The 24,053-nt window shown below is 45.6% G+C and overlaps 5 protein-coding genes across 7 annotated transcripts; 2 read left to right on the top strand and 3 right to left on the bottom strand.

Annotated features, from left to right (window-relative positions):
• Positions 1-1,136: 1,136 nt before the first annotated feature.
• On the top strand, positions 1,137-7,364 carry slc15a5 (solute carrier family 15 member 5). Its single transcript, XM_067235133.1, has 9 exons — positions 1,137-1,503; positions 1,689-1,911; positions 5,151-5,320; positions 5,401-5,621; positions 5,892-6,078; positions 6,171-6,359; positions 6,641-6,772; positions 7,026-7,134; positions 7,220-7,364. Exons 1-9 carry the CDS (start codon positions 1,137-1,139, stop codon positions 7,362-7,364), a joined length of 1,743 nt encoding a protein of 580 aa, XP_067091234.1.
• On the bottom strand, positions 2,201-4,846 carry LOC136942468 (tripartite motif-containing protein 16-like). Of its 2 annotated transcripts, XM_067235376.1 has the most exons (6): positions 4,259-4,841; positions 4,067-4,162; positions 3,668-3,913; positions 3,420-3,573; positions 3,187-3,246; positions 2,201-3,086 (listed from the first exon to the last, which is right to left on the bottom strand). In XM_067235376.1, exons 1-6 carry the CDS (start codon positions 4,835-4,837, stop codon positions 2,542-2,544), a joined length of 1,680 nt encoding a protein of 559 aa, XP_067091477.1. In that variant the 5' UTR covers positions 4,838-4,841; the 3' UTR covers positions 2,201-2,541. The 2 variants fall into 2 exon arrangements, with proteins under 2 accessions (XP_067091477.1, XP_067091478.1); XM_067235377.1 differs by having other exon boundaries at positions 4,067-4,846.
• A 1,419-nt stretch (positions 7,365-8,783) lies between the features above and the next one.
• On the bottom strand, positions 8,784-11,701 carry LOC136942262 (tripartite motif-containing protein 16-like). 2 transcript variants are annotated; one of them, XM_067235114.1, is made up of 6 exons: positions 11,114-11,701; positions 10,831-10,926; positions 10,052-10,285; positions 9,790-9,949; positions 9,638-9,697; positions 8,784-9,555 (listed from the first exon to the last, which is right to left on the bottom strand). In XM_067235114.1, the coding sequence occupies exons 1-6, from the start codon at positions 11,693-11,695 to the stop codon at positions 9,029-9,031; spliced, it is 1,659 nt and encodes a 552-aa protein (XP_067091215.1). In that variant the 5' UTR covers positions 11,696-11,701; the 3' UTR covers positions 8,784-9,028. The 2 variants fall into 2 exon arrangements, with proteins under 2 accessions (XP_067091215.1, XP_067091214.1); XM_067235113.1 differs by having other exon boundaries at positions 8,784-9,549; positions 11,114-11,700.
• Positions 11,702-12,439: 738 nt separating this feature from the next.
• tmem17 (transmembrane protein 17) lies at positions 12,440-14,175 on the top strand. The gene is made up of 5 exons (XM_067235116.1): positions 12,440-12,554; positions 12,813-12,916; positions 13,021-13,134; positions 13,216-13,359; positions 13,576-14,175. The coding sequence occupies exons 1-5, from the start codon at positions 12,440-12,442 to the stop codon at positions 13,672-13,674; spliced, it is 576 nt and encodes a 191-aa protein (XP_067091217.1). The 3' UTR covers positions 13,675-14,175.
• A 64-nt stretch (positions 14,176-14,239) lies between these two features.
• agbl2 (AGBL carboxypeptidase 2) lies at positions 14,240-23,537 on the bottom strand. The gene is made up of 24 exons (XM_067234983.1): positions 23,502-23,537; positions 23,277-23,343; positions 22,624-22,779; positions 22,020-22,208; positions 21,560-21,667; positions 21,260-21,410; positions 20,798-21,053; positions 20,287-20,688; positions 19,812-19,954; positions 19,561-19,720; positions 19,288-19,414; positions 19,104-19,204; positions 18,558-18,679; positions 18,387-18,453; positions 18,125-18,229; positions 17,804-17,896; positions 17,602-17,718; positions 17,127-17,208; positions 15,977-16,126; positions 15,600-15,633; positions 15,162-15,406; positions 14,923-15,079; positions 14,536-14,676; positions 14,240-14,457 (listed from the first exon to the last, which is right to left on the bottom strand). The coding sequence occupies exons 1-24, from the start codon at positions 23,535-23,537 to the stop codon at positions 14,352-14,354; spliced, it is 3,315 nt and encodes a 1,104-aa protein (XP_067091084.1). The 3' UTR covers positions 14,240-14,351.
• Between the last annotated feature and the right edge of the window lie 516 nt (positions 23,538-24,053).

The raw sequence follows: 24,053 nt of genomic DNA, 5'->3' as shown, positions 1-24,053 counted from the left end.
CTCTGATCCTAAATTCGACAGGTCTGGCAATATTAGCGAGATGAGGACAGCTACAGTGTTCGGCGCAGACCCCGATGGCAGACCCCGAAAACATAGACCCCCGCATTCCTCACTTGCTAAAAGGTCTACGGGAATTGTAGTCATAAAGCTTTCTGTCTCAGACTGACAACGTTACTCGACCCGCACGCAAGTTCTTTATCGCCAACCACTGGAAGGAAAGTGAACAACATCACTATTGTCTTTTTTGATAGGGTTGCCAGGTTTACATTTTTTTACCCCCCTATTTTTCTGGAATTAAACTTGCAGAGTGAACAGCCCAGTCCTATTTAGGGTGACATCCAAGGGACACGGTTTTATATTTCACACCAGTGATCTAATTGTGACTGTACCTCTTCAAAGTAAACACAAATTAACTGCCTCTGTGGACTGCTGCTCTGACAGAAGGGTGTGACATTTTCTAAGAATTTGTAATGTGTTGACCTCTGGTTCTACTTGCTTTGTTGATGTGTGTGACCTATTAAGGTGCCATGCATATAATGAGTTACCTTAAAGGAAAGACTTGTAAATAGGCCATATATTACATTGTCTTATTGACTACAGGCTATGTTGACCCAAATCTGTTACACTGAAAAGTGAATAATACAATTGTCAGCACCTGCAATCAAAACAACAATAGTTATTGTCCTTACGTCTGATGTCTGCTGTGTTTTGTTTGTATCAACACGTGCAGAAATTCCAGAAATTAATTTAGCAACTATGTCAAGGATACTTAATAAATAGCGTGCATCCTTAACAATTGTATTTAAAGTCCAGGCTTGTAACCCTTTGCTTGGTGCCCACCTTCGCCTCCCCCCCCCCGCTCCCCCACCCAAATCCGAATGACCTGATGCCCATCCTGACCAAGCACACAGCCTTAGCACATGCAACATGCAGATGAGTGTTTACAGGCTCTTTGATCCTCCACACCCCAGCACTGATTTAGAACACTCACAGAGGACTGCAGAATTCCAACCCGGGCTCTCTACAGTCAGTCTGCCTCTGGGGGAGGAAGCAAGCAAGGTTGAAGAAACCAAGCCTGTGATACGTACAGCCAGTCAGGCAACCAAGCAGCCAGACGGCCAGGCCAAGCGGACAGCATGGTAGCCGTGGACCGTAGGGGGGTGCCGGAGGGGACACACCCCCAGCCACGTCGTTCCTCCAAGTCCGCGCGTGCCGAGCGAAGGTCCCACCAGGACCGTCCTCGGCAGTCCCGTAAAAAGCTCCAGGTGATCATCTGCGTCCTGCTGGTGGAACTGTGTGAGAGGTTCACCTTCTTCGGCATCGTCTGTAACATGATCCTGTTCTGCACCGTGAAGCTGGGCTATGACAACCACCAAGCTGCCACTGTTAACCTGTGCTTTGTGGGAGCCAGCACCTTGACTCCTGTCCTTGTGGGATGGTTTGCTGAGACCTGCCTGGGCAGGACCAAGGTTCTCTACCTCTGTGCGTTTCTCCACTTTCTTGGTAAGTGTCAGTGACAGTGTCAGTTATCTTGGGTTACCCATGAGTAAGTTTAAGTCTGGAGAATTGTAACTGCACACTGCATCAATCAACTGGGCAAATCTCAAGACAGACACTCGAACATAGGATGATTTAAGAACGTGAAATCAAAAAGAAAGTGTCGATCCTATAGCTCTCCATCCTTGCAGGCACTGCCATGCTGCCAGTGGTGGCCTTCCCGTTCGAGGACTTCTACATCGACACGCACCACATGACCCACCATCTGGAACCTCATGAGCAGCAGGTTCTGTTCTACACGGGCTTGCTGGCCGCCGCGCTCGGCATCGGGGGCGTCAGAGCCATCCTCTGTCCCATGGGGGCCTACAGCCTGCAGGGCTACGATCAGCACCAGCTCCTCTCATTCTTCAACTGGTGAGTGAGACTATCCTCTGGATGGCTTCATTGGATTCTCCAGAAATGCAGCTTTTCTCCCAAACATGATTGATTGATTGAGAGGAAGAGAGGGAGGAAGGTTGCATTTAAGAAGTTTTCCGACAGAGCCGATGTCTATATGCTTTTGCAAACCTCTGATGTTCCGTGATGTTCGATTCCAAGACAAGTTGTGGGTGTCATTCTACTGTTGTCAAATAACAGGAATGTTCTACAGGTCTAAAAATTATTACCATACTTAGAACAATCTCCAGTGGAGATCCCATTTTAAAGTATGTCCTTTAATATTCATATACAGCAATTTTTCATACAATCAACTTGACAACCAAAAATAAGAAATCATTTACTTTCATAACATTTTAAGGCTGACATTCAAGAATTTTGTCGTTGTCAAATTGGACTGTTACATTTGGGTGGACACAAAACCGTTCCTTTAGTTGTTATTCAGCTCAATTTATGCATTGAATCTTTAATTTACGATATTTCTATTTGCCATCCATTGCTTAAAATAGTTAATTCAACTTAAAACAAATCTCATGTTTATCCTTGAACTAATACAAAATACTGTATGAATGGCAGAAGTACATCATTAAAATGAAAGGTATCAAATTGTCAGTTTATCTTCTTAGCTGCACATATCTTTAACATTGCTCCTTGGTCAACACTAAAGCCAGGGTAGAGGGGCTCGCTGAATATAGTCTGCGCTCTGTGCAGGAGCCTCATTGTGCCTGTGTCAGAGACGCTGTAGAAGCACAGAACCCCTGCCTTGTGGTTGAGATACACTCCCACTCTGGAGGAGCAAGGGAAAGGAACAGGCTTGAACATCTTATCATGCCAGAATAAACAAGATGATGAAGAACAGGCTAGACACCAGGACTGGTCGTTGTGCCCGAAGCAGCAGTCGTTCCCCCAGCCTTTCCTCCTGATGCTTCTGTAGGAGACAGCCACATTAACAACACCACCACTCCACTCCACTTCCCAGTAGCAGGTCCCTGACAGACCCTCCCTGCTCAGGGCCTGCTGGTAGTAGCTGAACCTGTCTGGGTGGTCTGGGTGGGACATGACCTGGTCACTCCAGGAGATTGTTCTGTTTTCATCACAGAGGTGGAGACATGGACACACTGTAATGGGATCCACCTCCACATTGCAGTAGCAAGCTGTAGATCAGAATATATATACAGTTAATATAAACCCAGAGTTAGCTGTGTCTGAGCGTGTGTGTGTGTGTTTGTATATGTGTGTGAGTGACTGACTCACCGCTTATATCTCTCTTTGATTTGATCTCTATGATTGGAAAAAGATGTGGGCTTTCTGTCACTGTGAAAATAAAGTTAAGTTTTACCATAAACTTACATCAGACAGTTTCAACAGAATGATGTTGAGCCAGAACTCAGTGCATAAAATAGTCATATGTATAAATATAGGTAAGTGAGCTCTATGACATTCTTTCAAGCTTTCGTGACTCTAGTCATACTGTGAGACTGGCATACCCATATCATTATGAAGAGGCAGAGAGTTGAACATCTTCCTCGTTTCTTCCTTGACCATATTTTCCAGTTTTTCTCTTTGTTCAGTAATACACTTTACCACAGAGTTTGCAGATGAGGTCTGAGATCCAGGAAGATCACCAAGTGACTGGAAACTCTGCTCATAGATTTTCAAGCAGTTCAAACACATATTAGCTAAAGCCAGTCTGACACTACTGGATAAAACAAGTTGATTTATAGAATGTAATTACCCTTAGGAAGTGTATGGGGTCCTCTGTCTGAGAAAGCTGTTTCATCTCACGGTCTCTCTTAGTCAGCTCACAATCCACCTTAATCAGCCTCTCTGTCAGACTCCCAGCCTGCGACCATGCTGCCCCCTGCTGGGCTCTGACGAGCTCCTTCACCTCTGAACGTCTTCTTTCCACGGAGCGAACACACACACGGATGTGCTCGTCACAGGCCCTGTCAAAGTCATCTACTGCTGTCCATGCAGAGTTCTGTCAGGTGCATACAGAGAACTAAAGATTCACCTACTCACTATACCTCTCCCTACCGAAAATATCTGTTCAGTTATTAAAGCATAAAGATACAAAAAGGAATAAAGAATGAAGCATAGTAGTCAGCAGTAGATTGTAATGGGTGGCACCTACTGTGATGGAGTCTTCTGCCTCTCTTATCTTTTGTATCTCCACACTTATCTCCAATCTTCTTAGCAGGACTTTCTGCTGGGTCTCACTTAGCTGCATCTGTTGGGACACGTCAATTTCACTTTCAGTGTTTACAAGGGTAACATCAAATAATAGAAAATCCCCATTCGAAGATGTAGAGTATGTATGTCTGACTTGTTTCTCTGATCTTTCTGCTGCAGCTGAGACTGTCTTGTGGTCTTTATGTTCATCCATAGCACACAGAAAACAGATGCATTGCTGGTCAGTACGACAGTAGACCTCCAGCAGTTTGTCGTGGTGAGGGCAGATCTTCTCATCTAGTTTTTTGTGGGCATTAATCATCCTATGTTTCCTGAGGATAGGCAACTCCAAGTGGGGCTGGAGGTGAGGTTCACAGTAAGAAACCAAACACACCAGACATGATTTAACAGCTTTGCGTTTTTCCCCAGCGCAGATGTCACACTCCACATCGCCATGTTCAGCCTTATTAAAATCAAGAGTCATATCTTTGAACGTTGTGTTCCTCAGTTTTTCCACCATTTCAGCCAGCAGGGTATTTTTCTTCAGAACAGGCCTTAAAGTGAAAGTCTGTCTGCACAGCGGACAGCAGTACTTAGCATTTATCTCATTGTCTTGATCCCAAAAGGTATTGATACAGCTCATACAGTAGGTATGACCACAGGCAGTCGTCACAGGATCTTTTAATAGCTCCAAACACATAGGACAGCTAAAATGTTCCTGATCGTCCGCCATTTTCTTTCCGTCTACAAAGAGAGTTCTCTTTCTGTTTCAACTAGGAAGTGCAACCCACATGACTGCATGTTTGTGCTTCGAGTTACGAGGGGGAGTGGTTGTGTAGAGATATCATGAGAGGAGGAGTCTCAGAAAGACATGTAAAAAACTACAAACGTTTTTTCACAGACTTTTCAAACATTCAATATTCAGTAGTAATGGATGTGCTCCTTCCTTTTCTCCTATAACCCCCTCCGCATACTTCAAGCAGAGTATAAGCAATATTATCCAGAAACAGGAATGCTGGTTTATTGATACTCATCTTTTCAAAAAGGTTCTACTGGCTGGTGAACCTGAACTCCACTGTGGTGTTCCTGGGCATTGCCTACATCCAGCAGTCTGTGGCCAGGAACCTGGGCTTCCTTATCCCCTTCACCTCCGTCCTGCTAGCTCTGTTGGCCATCCACATGGTCCGCAACAACCTCACTTTCAAGCCCAAGAAAGGTACCGCCAAGTCTCCAGGGTTTTTACAACTTTCTTCTTTGGTTGGCCAGTGTTGGACATGGTGTGTCTGTTCTATGCAGGCAGTTCTCTGCTCACCACGCTGGGTGTGTTCCTAAACTCTCTGAAGATGTGTTGCCTGCGCCGCCACCACCTGGGAGGAGATGTGGGCAGTTGGCTGGATCGTGCCAAGGAGAACAACGGAGGCTGCTACAGTGAGACCCATGTGGAGAACGTCAAGGTGTTGGCTCGTCTCTTCCCCCTCTATGGCCTCCAGCTCCTCTACCGAGCCTGCATCACTCAGGTATGGGACTGGGAAGACTGGAATCTTTGGATCTACTTGGCCCCTTTTTGGCATTTTATTGGTCAAATAGTTCTGGCAAAAACCTTTGTGGTTTTACCCTCGAAAGGGTTGTAAACAAATGTTTTCTGAGACCTTTCCCACAGGAACAACCATTTAGCATATCCATTTACGGCTATAAGTAGCCTATTTCTTTGTACCAGTACATACTATGTTTTTAAATCTTTGTCTTTAAATGTTCTGATTTCGATGGCTCCTGGCTGTGTCCCTCAGATTCCCTCAGGTTACTACATTCAGACCATGAACTCTAACCTGCACCTGAACGGCTTCCTGCTGCCCATAGCGGCCATGAACGTGATCAGCATCTTGCCTCTGCTGCTGCTGGCCCCGCTTATAGAGTGTGTGACCACCTGTTATCTCACCATGGAGAAAACACCACTGGCCCCAGCACAAGTTATAAGTCAGTAGTGCACCTCCCAAACTCACTCACTTTTTAAGTATGCACACCCATACACACACACACACAAACTCACCCCTTTATCTTCATTCCAGCTCTAGGCCATGCATGTGCAGCCTTGTCTATGCTGGTGGCAGGCATTTTGGAGATACACAGGAAGGGCTATCCCTTGGTGGAGCAGGCCTTGTCAGGGAAGGTGATCCAGGTGTCTTCCATGGCCTGCTTCCAGCTAGCTCCTCAGTACATCCTACTGGGCCTAGCCGAGGCCCTGGTCACCCCTGCCTGTGAGTCACAGAGCTTTCTTAATTAACTCCAGGGGAAATAATAACCACATTCAGTGGCTGTCCAAAATGTTACTTGTTTAATTCATTTAGATTCATAATAATAAAATTATGGGACTATTCATAGCTAATTTGCTGTGGAAAAAATGGTTACACACCAAATAACTCTTTTGTTATACCACTGAAGCTGTTGATTCCCAACTGAGTCTATCTGCTCTCTTTGTATGTGTGTTTGTGATATTCTCTCTGAACACGCCATAGCTTTGCTTCCTCCTCTCTGGCAGGTTCTCTCATTTCCTTCCACCTGACCCCCAGCCATATCAGAGGCATTTCCCTGCACTTCCTCACGCTGTCATACGGAGGGGGCTGTTTCCTAGGTGCCCTCATCATTCAGCTGGTTTATTTGCTCTCTGGAGGTAAGCATGACAGTCTCTATTTCTTGTGATGCGTTTTATTTAGATCCCTGACATCAGCTACACAATGAAACCCACTTGATCAGTCCTGGAGGTTGGAAAATGATGACGCGTTTCTGAAATATAAGTATCTGATGTATGAATTTTTGCTTAATAGAGGCTAGCAAATTAAAGGTTTGAGACAACGAGACAGTCTCACCTTCTTCAGTGTTGTTCATTCTAGGGGCTCAAGTCACTGACGAATCTTTCTGATCAGGTAACTTCTACCCTAACACACTGCATGATGGGAACTTGGAGAGATTCTTCTTCTTCCTGGCTACGCTGATGGCCATCAACACCCTGGTTTTCTGGTGGATCTCATATAGGTAAATAGGGCACAAATCATGGGTGTGCATGAGCATCTGCATGAGCGTGTGTTCAGTGTTTGAGTATGTCCTGGTTTCCTTCAAGGTACAAGGATCTGAGCGTGGTGCACGGCAGAGCGATGCGCTGCAGCTTGCTAGCGGAGAAGCTACAACGCTACAAGACCTGTCTGCGTTACTATGACACCATGGAACATTCCTACACCACTGCCTCCATTGAAACTATTTTGTAACCTCCCGATGATTTAAATGCTGTAGCGCTGGCGTTACAACTAGAGAATATGTACATATATGTCTGATTGGATTTTTTCCTGTGGATTATTATATTGGTATTTACAATATCCCTATTGGAATAGTATTTATCAAATATCCTTCTTTGAGAGGCAGGGCTCAGATGGCACTTATCGCCTGAGAGTGGATAAGCCCACAATGAAATGTCTGTATACTTGTAGGTGTGAGCTAACACCACCAAAGATGGTAGGTATATCCATGTACAGTACATGTATTCAATGTTGCTGCCAATAAAAATTAAAAACATCCTGCAGACATACATTTGTTTTATTTATATTTATTTACTATGCTTAAAACATTAAAGAAAGAGCATAGGTACAAACACAACTGATGTGAAGATATACAGTAGGTGAACTAATTAGAAAATCACTTACAAAAAGCATGCAGGCTGAGATACATAACAACTACATTACCAATCTACCCAGCAGAATCCAGGTCATCACATGACCTCTAAAAAGGGGTAACATATCAATAGTGATTATTTGGGCATCTTTACAATTCTAGTACCTTCTAAGATTCCACATTTGGTAATACCCCTATACTCTGTTCATACAAAGCATGACTGACTAACAGATGAGAAACTTCAGAGAAGGTAAGTTAAAGTGTGCCGTGGCTTAAACAAGAGGGTTTGGGTCACTGCAGAAATGCCTTTTCTGGTGAGATGCTATTATGTGTTATCAATGTCTGCTTGTCCTATCAAAACCAGAACACAAATACAGTATATATATATATGTTTTCTTCTTTGAAAAATATTCAACTGTTAATATAGGAGCTGGAGGACAAGGCATTTACAATAATTTCCACGGTCACCATTATTAAGAAGTCGTACTGCTCTCATTGGACCCTATAACACGTTGGTTGTAGATGGCTTACTGCCTTATCTGGTGTGGTGAGTGGACCTTGGCATGTTGCTACTGATTGTGTTTGTCCCTCTTCCCTCTCTGCTCCAGTATGTCACAATACCTGGACATGACTTCCCCTGCTGAGGATAGTCTGACAGGATGGTCTGACATGGCTGGTGTCCTATCTGTTCTGTTGCTGATTCCACTATTCTTCAAATGCTAACATTTGACTTGTTCCTCATGGGACCTACACAGCCTCACCTGTTCTGTTGGCTTACTGTCAGTCTCCCCTCCATATCCATCATTGTTCCATCATTTGTAAATACTATTGTTTCTCATTAAAAAAATGCTAATGTTAATTGTAACATAGTTTGTTAAAGTGATGGATGATTACAATTTACAATATGTTGGGATTCAATCATTCTGGGTGGGTTCTAGAAACCCTTGAAGTATAAAAGTTTTTGGTGGAACCCCCTAGGTGGGTTCTTGTAAGCACTCTTAGAATGTGAAAATTCTGGGTGGAACCATCACATCATAGAAGAGTTCTCTGTAGAACCTCGCATAGGGAGTTCTGGGTGGAATCTTTCCCAGACAGTTCTAGATATAACACTTTTGGGGGTTATAAGTATAGCTCTCTGAAAGGGTTGTGCGATTGGTTGTGAATACAGTGGTAAATATTAGCAGTTATATTTTGGGGATTTTTTACATCGAATAATGTGCCGACCGAAACAATAACTACCGCTGTATCAACTCTCAATATACCTTTAGGAGGATGTGATTCTTACATAAGACTCCAAGCCCACCCCAAACCCAGGATATAGGGGCTGAGTGAAAGTAGCCTGCACTTTGTGAAGGAGGCTAACTTTTTTAGAGGTATTGTAGAAAGACAAAGTACCTGCCTTGTGATCTAAATACACTCCTACCTTTGTGGGAGGACAGCGACAGCGTATTTTAGTCTTAATATTATCATGGAGGAAATAGCATGAGGATGGGGAGCACTCCAAACTCCACGACAGGTCATTACCTCCTAATTTACTTTCTTTACCATCTCCTTTCCTCTCCATGGTTTGATATGCCACTCCGACAGCAATCCAGCCACGAAACTCAACCTCCCAGTAGCATCTTTCTAACAGACCTTCCTCGCACAGGATTTGATCAAAATGAGTAAATCGTTCAGGATGATCAGGATACTTTTCCCCTTCAGTCCACGTTACCTTCCGACCCTCTTCCGAACACCACAATGCTCCACTTGCTGTGTTACTGTTGAAAGTGGGTTGGCAGGGAACTGTATCTTGAGAGGACAGAGTGTGTATTACTTAAATGAACAGTGTGGTGTGGGTGTGGGTGTGAGTGTGTGTGTGTATGTTACTTACATTCTAAGAACTCCTCTCGGGTCTTGGGTTCAAAAGGTAGAATTATTTGAACTTCAGTCACTGTAGGGATAAGGATTATTTTTGACACCAATCAATACAATTGAACAAATAATTGTATTGAATGACTTTAAAGAAATACAGTTTGGCTTTACCTTTTTTTGATATCTTGCTCATCTCCTTATCATAAATGTTATTCAGTTGCACTTTCAGTCCCGACACCAGTTTCCGCACTTGGTCGAAAGACAAGTTTGGCTTAATGCTAATGCTGGGTAAAGCTTCAGGCTTAGCTTGGGACAAGAGAGACGGAAAACTCTACGGCAAGGAAAGACAAACATTTTCCATTAACAAGACATGAGCCGACTAAGAGGTCAACAGGAATCGTACCATAACAAAACATAGATGTGTCAGTGTTACCTGGAGGAAATGTATGTGGTCCTCTGTATGTGAGAGCTTGTCCAATTCAGCGCTTTGATTCTTCAACTCTAGAATCTCCTTCTCCAGTAGCTTCAGCACTTCTTCAACTCTTTGCACAGCAGCCTTCTCCTGGGCCCTGATCTGCTCCTTCACCTCCGAACGCTTCTTCTCCATGGAGCGGATCATCTCATTGAAGATTCTCTCACTGTCATCCACTGTCGCCTGTGCAGATTGCTGTTGACACAGAAAAAATGGGAGAACCCATTTAGCATGTTGAGGCCTTAAGTGCAAAAACTGATTTCAGGACAGAAAATGTAACTGATAAACATCTGAAGTGGAGATGGTCAAAACAACAAAATAGGCTAATGCAAAGACTGATAACTGCTAAAACTAGGTAGTCAGGTGGCTTAGCGGTGAGGGAATCGGGCTAGTAATCCGAAGGTTGCCAGTTCGATTCCCGGTCATGCCAACTGACGTTGTGTCCTTGGGCAAGGCACTTCACCCTACTTGCCTCGGGGGAATGTCCCTGTACTTACTGTAAGTCGCTCTGGATAAGAGCGTCTGCTAAATGACTAAATGTAAATGTAAATGTAAAACTGTGGTTCGGAAGATGTATTTGAAATTTGAAAGTTAGGGTTGGTTAACTTACAGTTAATTTACACACAGCACCTACTGGACTTATTTTGACATTAAACATGCCTCAGCATCCGGCACACAGTCTTACAGATATGTCATTGGTCTTTTCATGCCGTAGGTATCATACTGTAAACAATGTTTACCATAACAGTCTTCACAGCCTGTCTCAGGTCCTGGGCCTCCTGTTCTGTCTTCTGGATGATGTTCTGGAGAGTCTTCTGGAACTCACCCACCTGCTTCTGTTCATGACACGTTGCACAACATGACATTGACTTGCCTACTGTTTTGGAAGCACTGTCAAATGAAAACCACACGTTTGCCAACCAAATGACCTTGTTTTGGAACCAAATGGAGTTTGTGGTTGCTATTTTCTGGTTTGGGCAGTCCTTTTAGATTCACTACAGTGTGCAAATGTTAATACTGTACCTGTTTTCCAAGTCTTTCTCCTGCAGCTGAGACTGTATCATGGCCTTTGTGTTCGTCCATTACACACAGCAGACAGACACATTGCTGGTCGGTGGAGCAGTAGACCTCTAGCAGTTTGTCATGTCGAGGGCAGATCTTCTCCTCTAGTTTGAAGGAGGCTTTAACCAGCTTGTGTTTCTTAAAGGCTTGTGATTCATAGTGAGGCTGAAGGTGAGGCGCACAGTATGAAGCCAGACAGACCAGACAGGACTTCACAGCTTTGTGTTTCCTTCCAGCGCAGGCATCACATTCCACATCGCCAGGTCCAGCATAACTGTGTGCGTTGATGTGGACTCCTGACTTCCTCAGATTGTCCAGCACCTCAGTTAGCACAGTGCTCTTGTTAAGAACAGGCCTCGAGGTGTAGCTTTGACGACACTGAGGGCAGCTGAAGACGTCTGTTTGACTGTTCTGATCCCAACATCCATCAATGCATACTAAACAGTAGCTGTGCCCGCATGGAATAGTAACCGGATCCTTCAGTAGATCTAAACATATAGAACAAATGAATGGATCTTGGTTATTTAGAACTACTTCTGCCATCCTGATCGATATTGAAGTGAAAACAGAGCACAACTCAGTTAAGTTTCGTTTTCGTTGTAATGAGAGCACAGAAGTGGGAGTGGCGTTACTCGTCTTATGGCCTGGTAATCAGAATCAGAATCAGCTTTAAGTTTGCACTTTGCACAAACAACATTTACTATGGCGGGAAGGTACATACGGTAAACATGAGTTTTAAATATAAAATGTAGAATATATCAAAATGTTGAAAATGTACAACAGTATCTAAGTAATTCAAACCACGACTATACAATGTAAAAAAAATAATAAAATCAAACTAAGCTTTAATAAAAGATACCCTCACATATACGACAAAGTAAAAGGGCTACATCACATCTAACATAGGCCACTGTTCTGTTCCTTATTGTAGGTCCAAAAGAGTATTTTTACTAGACACGGAATATCGTTGGCCAATCATTCTTTGGTGCTGTGTAGGCCAAAACCTGTTCTATTCATTTGTGGCATTATTTTATCTACACCTTGTCACTGTGCGTATATAAGAAGACTATGTGCATATTTACCTGAACTGCTTATAAGAGGCTCTTTTACCCGTTGTTTAATTAGCTACCTGTGTTAATTACTAACGTAATGGATGTAACTTTTAACATCCTACGGGATGTTAATGTAGACCGCGAGATTTCCCCGTAGCCTAGGAAACTGCGGGAGCTTTGTATTTGTCTGGTGGTGAGATGATTTCATACAACTATTGCATTGCCCATCATAGCTATGGAGCTACCGGAGCCGATCAGAAAACGTCTTGGGGATTTATCCCGGACAGTTTTCGTTGATCCGACCCGTACTCAGCCTACACACGAAGATAATGTCACGTTCTTGGGACACAGTGGGTGAAATTTAACATTACAGAATGCAAGTTTACAAGGCGTGCCTTATTGGCATGCTAGCAACTGTAGCTAATTTAGCTTGCTAATGTAGACAGACTTTAGAGCTAGCTGCTGTAGGTACCTCTCGACTTCCCGCAGAGAAATAACAAATTAGTTGACTATCTAAGTTGGCTTATATTTCCGTTTTTCTATGGCTACAAGGTTACTAGTAGGTTATCTGCAGGATCTTAACTAATGTCTTGTGACGGTGTTTCCAGATAGAGAGGTGGTCTCAAGCCTCCCTCTCCAGATGTCTCTGTTCTTCAACATGTGTTTTTTCCCGTTGTGGTGGATCAGCGAGGTACTGATGCTGCACCTCAAGGTAGCAAATAGTTCTAAGTTCGCAAAATGTTAGCATTTGTGTGTGTAAGGATGTACGTAGAATTGAAATATAACTTATATTATGACATCCTTCCCTGTTCTCAGTATTCTGCTCTTCCCGACTACTACAAGTTCATCCTCATCACCGTCCTCATCCTCATGACTTTCATAGAAGCCATCAGGCTCTACTTGGGATATGCAGGAAATTTGCAAGAAAAGGTCAGCAGCAAACACGCATACACACGCAGCCTCCGTATGTTTCTGCCCTAAATTCAAATCATGTGTTTTGTGTTCTGCTAGGTTCCAGAACTGGCCGGATTCTGGCTGCTTAGTCTCCTCCTCCAGTTTCCTCTGATCCTTTTCCAGCTGTTCAATGAGGCCATTCTTATCCAGCCTCTGGAGAGAGGAGTCCACATCGTCCTGGCTCTCTTCCTACTTACACAGGTAAGGTGACTCACACTGACCCTTCACTCGTAATATTAAGAATAATAACACCATTCTGCTCCATATGGCTTTAATAATACAATATCCCTACCGCCATCATCCCTTTGGTGATTATACCAACAGTATTGGTACTAACATGTTTTATCCTGCTTGTGTTTAATTGGACTTTTCTTCCACACAACCTGTTCCTCCGGCTCATCTCCTCCTCTCCTAAAGGCCTTGTCAGGCTTTGTAGCCCTCAGGTGTATGGTCCGGCACACAGAGAGACACTTTCACCTGCGTCAGTTTGATGGAGTCCAGGAGCTTCGAGCCTGACGCGCCCAGGGCTCAGATGACACAAACAGAGCACAAAACATGTCTTTGGGTCTCCTTAGTACTTACTGTTTATACTTACTTTTTTATTGTCTTTCACACCATGTGTATGTGCCTTGAGTTTGTACAGTTGTAAAGACATTCATCCAATGTTTGGCTTGATACATTTTTCATATATTTAAACGCTACTAAATATATTTAAGAAGCGGCAGTGTCTTCTGTGAAGATAGGATTTCTAGTTACCGGTACTGTGTTCTATAATAAATAAATAAAAGTTTTTTTTACATGACTTTATATCAATACAGTGCACTGAAAATACAATTTCTATGGTTATGTTATGACATAAATGTATGTACTTTGGCCCATTGTTAATACAAACCATACCAAGATAGGTTGTCCTTTCATTATGAGATTCATAAACATTACAGTATAATTATTTTTAAACAAATAATAGTTGTCTTATTTGGTTGTGAAATGGGATAGGCACAGACTCATGGCAAATAATGTTATTTCAGTCATTTGTAAGAAATACAAATGTTCTGCTATATGCTTTTTATATTCATGCTTCTATGATGAAAGCATACAATAAGCAAACATGTGCTGTAGAGACTTATACATATTACTTAAAAACAAAAGACAAGATGCATGTCTATCCAAACTGAGAGAAGTGTTCCTAGGAATTAGCCCAGAGGTCCAGAACCGGAGGGAGGAGCCGACTCTGATGGTCTTGTGGTGCCGTCACCCTCTGGCACCTGCTCCAACCCAGGCCTGGCATGTCCCTCAGACCTGAGGGGAAAAGGAAGGAGAGGCTATCATGTAGGACCCAGCAAAGGCTACCGAGGAACTACTGACTGTTCTCCATACCTGTGGATGTTATTCAGGCTCCTGGTTGTGTCTGGGACAGTGTCTCCTCTAGGCTCTCTGAGCCCCCCTCCCCTCAGCTGGTCTCTCTTGGAGGGTCCAGTCCTTTGTAACCCCAGCCCAGCCTGGTCCCCCCATGGCTGGCTGTGGAGGCAGTGGGAGAAACCAGAGAGGTTAGGTAGCTTGTTCGATCCTCCATTTTTCTTTTTGATATCAACCCCCCTCCTTTCAGGAAGCCATCACTTGCCAGGGTTGTAGAATAAACGTACTGTACATTCAAAGGCAGGAGATGAGGGAGATATGCTCAGGTAATACATGTTAAGGGAAAGATATAGTATCAAAACAAATCACAGAATTCTAAAATCGCCCTGTCATAACAATGCCTGTCACCTTCTCCCTCTGAAGTCCATAGTCCTCAGTTCACGAAGGAAGCAGTTCATATCTGCGCGAGAATTTCTGAACAGGTTATCTGGTCCAGGGGCTCCTGCTCTATGGTCCTGCTCCTCCAGAGCGCCAGCCTCCGCCGCACCCACACCCACAGGAGAACCTGCGGGTGAAACACCCCAGGCAGTGAGGAGATAGATCAGGTGTGTATGCACGTGTAAATGATGTGTGTGTTGCTGTGTTACCTGCTGCCATCGCCCTGTTGATGCTCCTGTGTTGGCTTGCAGAGTTGTCTGTATAGGAGGAGCCCTCAGGTAAGTAGTAGCGTACGGAGACCCGCGACGCCTGGCCCTGCGTCTCACAGGAAGAAGCCTGCTGGTAGTGGGACTTGGCACGGTAGAAGTTGGAGGGAGGGCAGAACTCCAGGGATCTGGAGGGGACACACTCTGGAACCACCTTGCACTGCAGGCCAGGGACCACCGAAGCAAACCTGACAAGGTGTTTTTTTATTTTCATGAATGGATGGTTCATTTCCTGGACATTTCAAGTCAATTAAATAGCCCTTTTAGAAAAATACAGATAATTATACTCGAGTATGGCCCAGCACTGAACTGTTACTCACTAATACTGACACTGAAAGTTGTATTAGAACGATGACAGCCTGGCTATACAGTATGTGGTACCTGCGGGCTGCAGAGGGGTGAGCTGTGAGCCTGCCTGGAAGACAGAATGGATGAGTCAACACAAAACATCACCCCGATTTTGGATGTAGGGGTAATTTACATTTAGTCATTTAGCAGACGCTCTTATCCAGAGCGACTTACAGTAAGTACAGGGACATTCCCCCGAGGCAAGTAGGGTGAAGTGCCTTGCCCAAGGACACAACGTCAGTTTGCTTGACCGGGAATCGAACAGGCAACCTTCGGATTACTAGCCCAATTCCCTCACCGCTCAGCCACCTGACTCCCTAATGCTTCATGAAAGTATTCCAGTGGACTCTGTCCATTTTCTGTGCCAATATATATATATATAAGTGTTCTGTGCTCTAGTCCTGAATCACCTCTTAGCGCTGAGTGGTTGAAGGGCAGTGTCTGAGGCTGGATAGGCCCAGCTGGGTTGTAATGCTGGATAGGTGTCACAATCAAGGGATGGTAGGAGCGAAACCTTAGTTGGTTGTTGCGGCATTGAGGCTTCTCTCCCTCCAGCTCTTCTGAGGAGAGAAAACATCAGGTCTTTCTCCAGCCTTGCAGGGGGTACCGGAAGGAGCCCATCCCCACACTGAGAGAGGAGCCCATCCCCACACTGAGAGAGGAGCCCATCCCCACACTGAGAGAGGAGCCCATCCCCACACTGAGAGAGGAGCCCATCCCCACACTGAGAGAGGAGCCCATCCCCACACTGAGAGAGGAGCCCATCCCCACACTGAGAGAGGAGCCCATCCCCACACTGAGAGAGGAGCCCATCCCCACACTGAGAGAGGAGCCCATCCCCACACTGAGAGAGGAGCCCATCCCCACACTGAGAGAGGAGCCCATCCCCACACTGAGAGAGGAGCCCATCCCCACACTGAGAGAGGAGCCCATCCCCACACTGAGAGAGGAGCCCATCCCCACTCTGAGAGAGGAGCCCATCCCCACACTGAGAGAGGAGCCCATCCCCACACTGAGAGAGGAGCCCATCCCCACACTGAGAGAGGAGCCCATCCCCACACTGAGAGGAGCCCATCCCCACACTGAGAGAGGAGCCCATCCCCACTCTGAGAGGAGCCCATCCCCACACTGAGAGAGGAGCCCATCCCCACTCTGAGAGAGGAGCCCATCCCCACTCTGAGAGAGGAGCCCATCCCCACACTGAGAGAGGAGCCCATCCCCACACTGAGAGAGGAGCCCATCCCCACTCTGAGAGAGGAGCCCATCCCCACTCTGAGAGAGGAGCCCATCCCCACACTGAGAGAGGAGCCCATCCCCACACTGAGAGAGGAGCCCATCCCCACTCTGAGAGAGGAGCCCATCCCCACTCTGAGAGAGGAGCCCATCCCCACACTTAGAGAGGAGCCCATCCCCACACTGAGAGATTTAGAGTGGCCCCTCTGTGGGCTATCTTCATAATGGTGGGGATTCTCCTCGATCATGAGTGAAGTGAGCTTTATCAAAAAACATAATGATCTTCCTTGTATTCGGCCCTGTAAACAGACCTGCTGTGTCTCTTACCTGTTTTGTCTGTCTTTGGGCTTATCTGCCTGGGCTGCTCCCTGTTCAGGTATGCAGCAGTCACTGCTTTCAGGTCGTTTTTCTGGAAAACACACCACTCCACATGAAACCATTGCAACAAAAGCTTGTTTGTTTTTTTAAATTCTAACCTACTCAAAACTGAGTAGGTTAGGAACAATCATGGAAAGGGTTGCATCAGGTATGCAACAGGCTCCTGGGCCATACTTAGTTTTGATTAACTCAAATTAAGTGGCAAAAAGTGGGAGTCAGGTGGCTGAGCGGTAAGGGAGTCGGACTAGTAATCCGAAGGTTGCCAGTTCGATTCCCGGTCATGCCAACTGATGTTGTGTCCTTGGGCAAGGCACTTCACCCTACTTGCCTCGGGGGAATGTCCCTGTACTTACTGTAAGTCGCTCTGGATAAGAGCGTCTGCTAAATGAGTAAATGTAAATGTAAAAAATGTAATTACAGTTACCTTGTCAGAACTGTCGTCCTGCCACAGGGTAACCTGACCAAGGACTCCAACACGATTGGCTGGGTTGGGAATCCAGCTGCGTACTGATTGGCTGCTGATCTTCACTACAAAGGGCACCTGTCGGCACAGCAGGACAGCAGTCATATGCCTGCTGGACCCTACCTTTCACCACCACCATCTCTCTCTCCACTGTCCTCCATACCCTATCTCTCCTAAGCTTTGATTTCCTTGAAGCCACAGTCTTCTTCTGGATCTCAATGGCAGCCTCCTCCAGCTCCTGTGCTAGGACCAGCTTCTGTAGACGAAGCCAACGGGAAAAGAACGGTAGCATGATTCTCATCACACAGTCTATGAATGCTACACACCCATTACGCTTTCTGTTCATGGAAACTCACACGGACATCAACATCTCTTTTCAAATGAACCAGCGGCCAAAACAGTGCAGTGGCTGTGAAACACTGGCCTCTATAGCAGAACCCTGTGTAGAACACAGAACATAACATGCGGGAACATGTCTGACCACCTGTCTGATGTTGCGGTTCTTGGGTTCTGCAGTCCTGTGTCTCTCCAGCCTCAGACGGTTTCTCTCCTTACGACTCCGCAGGTGTTTTTTCTTGACAGAGCTTGACTGAGGAGAGTAGAGAGAGAGCATCACAGATTTAGGTCATAGAATTGCGAATTATAGACGTTAAATTAAAACAAAAACACGTATTGTAAAACATGTATTACAATAGTATTTATGATGAGGGAGAAAGCCCCAAACTAGTATAGTGTGTTTACCGTACCTCCCTTGGTAGGTTCAGCAGATGAGCAGGGAGGCCATCTGACTCTGTGCTGTTGGACCCACTGGTACTGTGGACAGTAGAACAGGTTTAGCCTGCATGTTTGTGTGAGTCTGTGTGCTTGAGAGTTTGAAGACGTGTGTGTTGTACTGCATGTGTGTGTCTGTATGTTACCTGGACTCCATGTCAGAGACTGAGACACCACAGAGAGACCTGCCTAAGTCGAGTTCTCGTCCAAGTCTCTGCTTGACCTCCTGCCTCAGTAACATTTCCAACTCTGCCAGGCATTGACTCTTCTAAAACACACACCCACAGACACACACACACGCACACAGACACACACACACACACAGACACACACACACCCACACAGACAGAGCTTTCCATAAGTAATGAGACCGTTAAGTCAAACTGCTAATTGGATATGCACACCTTCTATTTCTGTCTGCTTCAATACTTGGAATGATATGTTTTATTAATAATAAAAATGTCCCCAAAAGTGCTCCCATCCCCCCATTGTATGTGAGTGTAAGTATTGGGAAAATTAATTTGAATGGAAAAAGAAAGGCATAAAATATATCTGACATGTCCAACTGCTTAATACACTAGTATCAAAGCCCCAAACTAGTATAGTTGAGACAGCACATGCATAAACAAACAAACCCAGTGAAACATTCAAAGGGCCGCAGCACAGGTTGTCAGCGTTGTGTTGTCACTCACCTTGGTAGAGTCTGGATCACAGAAGTCCAGCAGGGTGTCACAGAAGCAGTATCCCAAAGACTTCAAGTCACCCGTGGTGAAATGTGTCCCCTTTCTATTTCCTGTGGTAAGAAATATTGGTTTCAGAAAGAATGAAGTGAGGATAAAAACAGCAAATACACGCACACACATCCTTTGTGCTGACCCAGAGTGGAGCCTCCGAAGGTGGACTCCATGGTGTAGCTGTTCTTGATGCCCAGCTTCCACATGACAATGCGACCCGTCCCCTCCTTAGTCTTCTGCACCCGGAACTTACAGCTCCTGAACGAGAACTGAGGAACACAGGCATTCTCTCGCATTGAACGCACGGCGTCCGGGGACACCGTGCGAGGGACTGGAGAGAGTGTACGAGAGACACCAGACAGAGGGGAATACGGGAAGGAGAAGGACAAAACAGAGGGGTCTGCCACAACGCTACCTTGTCGTTGGCGTTCTTGCTCATCATTAGTGGGAACACTCTCTCTTGGAGGCGGCGTGAGGCGTCGTGGCGGTTGTCGCAGCCGTACATAAAGACGTTGTTCTTACGGCTGTGGCCGTGGAAGTCACAGTACAGCACCACATCCCTCTCTGACATCAGCCTGGACACACACACACACACACACATCATTGCCAGTTTGGCTTCAATGTATGTGTATGTCTGTGCATGTGTGGTCTGTCCTTTGACCCCACCTCTTGACCATGTTCCTGGTGTGCCAGACACAAGGGAAGGAGTCTCGGAGCAGGGTCCGGTAGTTCCTGTTGAGGTCACGACCTGCCAGAGAGCAGCGATAGTTCCCTACCACCACCCCATCTGGGTTAAGCATTGGTACCACCTGTCACACGCAGAGCAACAGATTCACAGATTAGGTTTCAACCAATATAAGACTTGATTTAACTAGGATCACATTGGGACAGTTTTGTGGTATGTGGGAATGCAGAAGTGGCTATGAGTATGCTGGCCGTCTACAGTTACAAACCTTTGGCTCTAGACAATGAGATATGGATTAAATAACCTTGCTTAAGGTTCAAGAGAGAGCAAGTACATCACTACAATGTGTACAAACTGTTCTACTGCACAATCTAGAATTGGGATGGACAGACAGGAGAAAGTGTTAGTGGAGGAAGGGGCTTATCTAGGCCCGATTGACTCAATTGACCGACTCACCTTGAACACAAACGTGTCCCTGAGCAGCCGCGCGTCATCAGAAGGACCGAGCAGGAAGTCCAGGAATCCCTGCATCATCCAGGACGCGTTGGTCTCCCCAGGATGCACCCTGGCCGTCAGCACCACCGCCCGTCTGGCCCGCCGCTCCTCCCAGCGCCCGCCGGGCGACGTCACTGTGAGGACGTGCACCGGGTTCCCCGCCAGGCTGCGACACAGCACGCGCAGCTTGCAGCAGGCGGCGGTGTCGGGGTCGGAGGTCAGCTGGCTGAGGTAGCGCTGCAGCTGGGTGTAGGTGTAGGGGTAGCAGTGCGCCAGGTAGCAGGTGTCTGAGTCAAAGGGGAACTGAAAGGTCCAAGTCAGGCAGTAGAGGGCCTTGGTGCTGCCACTGTTGTCCTGCTCAGCCTGGAGAGAGGGAGGGCGACTTTAAAGATACACCTTTTATGTGGCGTAGTATACCTAGTTATGTGGTTGGACTGCAAAGCTCGATTGGCTACCTATAAAACAAGCTTACGTGCTGTTGGTTACGGTAGTAGCGTATGTTGGAGCCGGCCCGCCTCCAGCTGATGCCCGTCTCCGTGGCAGCCCTCTCAGAGTAGAGCAGTGGCCTCATGCCCAGGCTATACAGGCTGCGGGACTTCATCAGGTTTGTAATAGTGAATCGATATGTGACGCTCGCCTTCATGTTCATCACTCGGAAGTAGAACCACTGGGTGTGCTTGGTGGTGTACATGTCTGTACGCAGGGTCAGCTCGTAGTCATGGACACCACTGGGGAGGGGGGGGGAGGGATGGATGGAGCAAGAGAACGAGAGGGATCAAAGACAAGAGAGAGTGAGATGGCAGAGAGAGGGAGGATGGAGCAGTGTGTTCTATGTCTGTAGTTGATTCCTTCGAGCGAGCATCAGTTTGCAATGATTCATTTTGTGATTGTAAAGTAACACATGGGTCTGGCTGCCCCGGCTCCAGAGACTCACACTTGCACAGCCTTCTGCAGGTTACCGCTCTCAAAGCGTGACTCGAAGGCCAGGATCGGCTCCCGTTGCTGAGAGGTACAGGCCGAAGCATTCTTAAGGGGCCCTCTACTTCCTCCTACCCGAGAGCAGGTGAAGTAGGAGCTTTTCATAGCTTGACAGGCGAGGAACAAGGGTCAGGTAGGAAAAAATACAATAACAAGTCAAACGGGAGAAATACGGATGAGAAAGAGATAGGAGGGAATCCCAGGAGTGAAAAGGCCTAGATGATGGAAGGAGGTGATTCAGTCCTGCTTCAAGTACCTGGGTTGACGCAGTACACAACGTTTCCCATCTCATTTCCAACAGGGATGGGAGCTCTCTCGTGGCCTGTGGGCTGGTAGAAGGGCTCTGGATCTGGGGGGTTCCATTCTTTACAGGATACGACAGCAGCGAAGATTTGTTTTTATTTGGCAGACATTTGCTTAACAATCCTTCTGGTTCACAATGTATTTAAGCTGTTTTCTTATCTTTGACTTTACTACTGAGCGAGTTGAAAAGAGCAGAGCACAACAGTAATGTGTTTCACACGGCTATGAATCTAAAAGGTTGTGTTAATCAGATGTCTCAGGAACGTTGGCTGGGGCACAGCCGTTGGTCCCCTAGGCCAAGGTTGCTGGGCTACCTGGACTCTTAGGGCAGCAACATTTGCTTTGTTTACAACAACTGATTGACATGTGACTTCCGACGGATTGCTAAGCCTTGTTCCCTGACAACCTCATACCTATGTGATGAATGGAGGGCTCCTTAATGACCTCACACTCAATGGGCCAGCGGACGCCCTGGAAGGGTCTGGAAGGCGAGGGGATGGCAAACAGGTCCAGCGGCTCCCGCAGCCTGTGAACAGGGCGCTCTCCGTCAAGGTCTATGATCAGTTGTCGGGTCTTCTGAACCTGGCCCATGAGCAAGGAGACTAGGGGGGATAAACATCGCCATCTTAGAAACTCGGAACAAAATAAGATTAATCTTTATAACAAAAGAGGGTCCCAAAAGAGCTATTCCACAGACATGATAAGACCTGCAAGGTGACACCTTTCAGTCTCTAAACAATTGTAAACCTTTCTGGCTGGCAGAAATAAAGAATGTGCGAACTTGCTTCAATCATTTGATTTACACAACAGTATTAGCCTAAAGGATCATCTTATCTGGTATTGAATATTAAACAGTGGTTATCAGGCTCCGTTGAATTTGTCTGTTTTCATTAGCGGAGCAGCATTGATGAACCCGATGTCTCTTATATCTCTTAAATATTAAGGCTACTTGACAGATTCACAAAACCTTTAAATAAATGAGCTTGGGCATTATGTATCTGTATGAAAACATTGTACTTGGCCTCCCCAAGTCTTGCTCCTCTTCCTCCTCCTCCAGGTTGGAGTCCTGGCTGTCTGGGAACAGTCTGTCAGTGAGGGGGGATGAGTGGTGGTACCGGTGGCTCCTCCATCTGCTGCCTCTGGAGAGACCTCTCTGGCGTGGGTTTTCTCTGCCTGATGAGAGAGGGTAAATTAAATGCCTCCCGAAACTTCTGGACAACTGCTTTGGGGGTTAGTGCCATTGTGTTGATGACACAAATATGCACAGACACTTTAAATACACTACAGTACATAGACATACTTGCACATATTGTACATAATTATCCACGCCATCCATCCAATATTATTCCTTTGAATTTGTATTGTCTACACTTGTCATATATACCGATTTTTATATATTTTGAAAACTATGTTTTTTTTTACCATAACTTTATTTTTCACTGTCTACTCGCCCTTGTTTTTTCTAACTCATGTCTATTCTGCGTGAGTACATTGAGAGCACACTGTAAACCGGAGCCAACTTCCTTGTATGTCCATACTTGGCCAATAAAACTGATTTTGACAACTTAGTATGACAAGTCAAGTTTTTCCAGAAAAAGGCCAGTCTTTTGATCTTCGAATGACTTTACAAACTACACTCGACCTGACCTTGAAGTGTTCCACCAGCCTACCTGTGAAGAGTCCGTAGTGTTGAAGGTGTTGTAGGATGAATCTTTCATACGCATCCTCTGATGTCCTCTTAACACAGCAAAACGAGATTTCATCTTTATGTTGCATTGCATTGATATTTAATTTAGGCCTACACTATAATGTGACAAACGTAATACTTGACAAGCACAGCCCAATACTAGTTACATGGTATTGTATACTGTAGAACACTTTTGAAAAAAACTGACCAGTATCTCTGTGTCTGGTCTCAATGCTGGACACATTGTGAGGGACCTGTAAGAGTCAAATCTGTTTGAACATGGAGTTTGCCAGTTTAACATTTCAAAAGCATCAACTCGGGCATCAATTCTAGGTACCTGTCTTGAAGTGCGAGACAGTACAGGACTGGTGATGTTTCTGATTTTTTACTGTAACTACTCAAGACAACTATCAACTCGGCAGAAATGTTCCCTCAATCTGCCTGAACCTCGTTCATTAACTGTATTTAGCTGGACAAGTTATCTCTTCTCAGCGTGAAAAATGGTTGAAATGCGTGAGAAATACAAAGGTGTTGCGTGAGAGCGTGAGAAATGGTTGAAATGCGTGACGTCTCATGGCGAATGCGTTAGACTTGAGATCCCAGCTTGTTTTGCTCCCAATTTAGTACAACATGTAAACTTGCAAAACTGCCAACAAACTGAGAAAATGTTACTTACCTTTTAAAATCAAACCCCAGTTCTGTATCGCATACACAGAACAGGTTAACTTAACCCTACCCAAACTCTCGTTAGCGACTCGCT

The sequence above is a fragment of the Osmerus mordax genome, chromosome 4, assembly GCF_038355195.1.
Source record: "Osmerus mordax isolate fOsmMor3 chromosome 4, fOsmMor3.pri, whole genome shotgun sequence".
Classification (NCBI taxonomy): domain Eukaryota; kingdom Metazoa; phylum Chordata; class Actinopteri; order Osmeriformes; family Osmeridae; genus Osmerus; species Osmerus mordax.
This window is presented reverse-complemented; position numbering and strand designations above follow the sequence as displayed.

Coding starts and splice junctions, on each gene's coding strand:
- slc15a5 (XM_067235133.1), top strand. CDS start 1,137: ATGGTAGCCGTGGACCGTAGGGGGGTGCCGGAGGGGACACACCCCCAG. Junction 5,321..5,400: donor CACTTTCAAGCCCAAGAAAG/GTACCGCCAAGT, acceptor TGTTCTATGCAG/GCAGTTCTCTGCTCACCACG. Junction 6,360..6,640: donor GGCCCTGGTCACCCCTGCCT/GTGAGTCACAGA, acceptor CCTCTCTGGCAG/GTTCTCTCATTTCCTTCCAC.
- LOC136942468 (XM_067235377.1), bottom strand. CDS start 4,837: ATGGCGGACGATCAGGAACATTTTAGCTGTCCTATGTGTTTGGAGCTA. Junction 3,574..3,667: donor ACCCCATACACTTCCTAAGG/GTAATTACATTC, acceptor ATCTATGAGCAG/AGTTTCCAGTCACTTGGTGA. Junction 3,247..3,419: donor GCCTCTTCATAATGATATGG/GTATGCCAGTCT, acceptor TTATTTTCACAG/TGACAGAAAGCCCACATCTT.
- LOC136942262 (XM_067235114.1), bottom strand. CDS start 11,695: ATGGCAGAAGTAGTTCTAAATAACCAAGATCCATTCATTTGTTCTATA. Junction 10,286..10,830: donor AGGCTGTGAAGACTGTTATG/GTAAACATTGTT, acceptor CTGTGTCAACAG/CAATCTGCACAGGCGACAGT. Junction 9,556..9,637: donor CCGAGAGGAGTTCTTAGAAT/GTAAGTAACATA, acceptor TGTCCTCTCAAG/ATACAGTTCCCTGCCAACCC.
- tmem17 (XM_067235116.1), top strand. CDS start 12,440: ATGGAGCTACCGGAGCCGATCAGAAAACGTCTTGGGGATTTATCCCGG. Junction 12,917..13,020: donor TACTGATGCTGCACCTCAAG/GTAGCAAATAGT, acceptor CCCTGTTCTCAG/TATTCTGCTCTTCCCGACTA. Junction 13,360..13,575: donor CTCTCTTCCTACTTACACAG/GTAAGGTGACTC, acceptor CCTCTCCTAAAG/GCCTTGTCAGGCTTTGTAGC.
- agbl2 (XM_067234983.1), bottom strand. CDS start 23,537: ATGTGTCCAGCATTGAGACCAGACACAGAGATACTG. Junction 23,344..23,501: donor GACCAGACACAGAGATACTG/GTCAGTTTTTTT, acceptor TGCTGTGTTAAG/AGGACATCAGAGGATGCGTA. Junction 20,689..20,797: donor ACTACCGTAACCAACAGCAC/GTAAGCTTGTTT, acceptor CCCTCTCTCCAG/GCTGAGCAGGACAACAGTGG.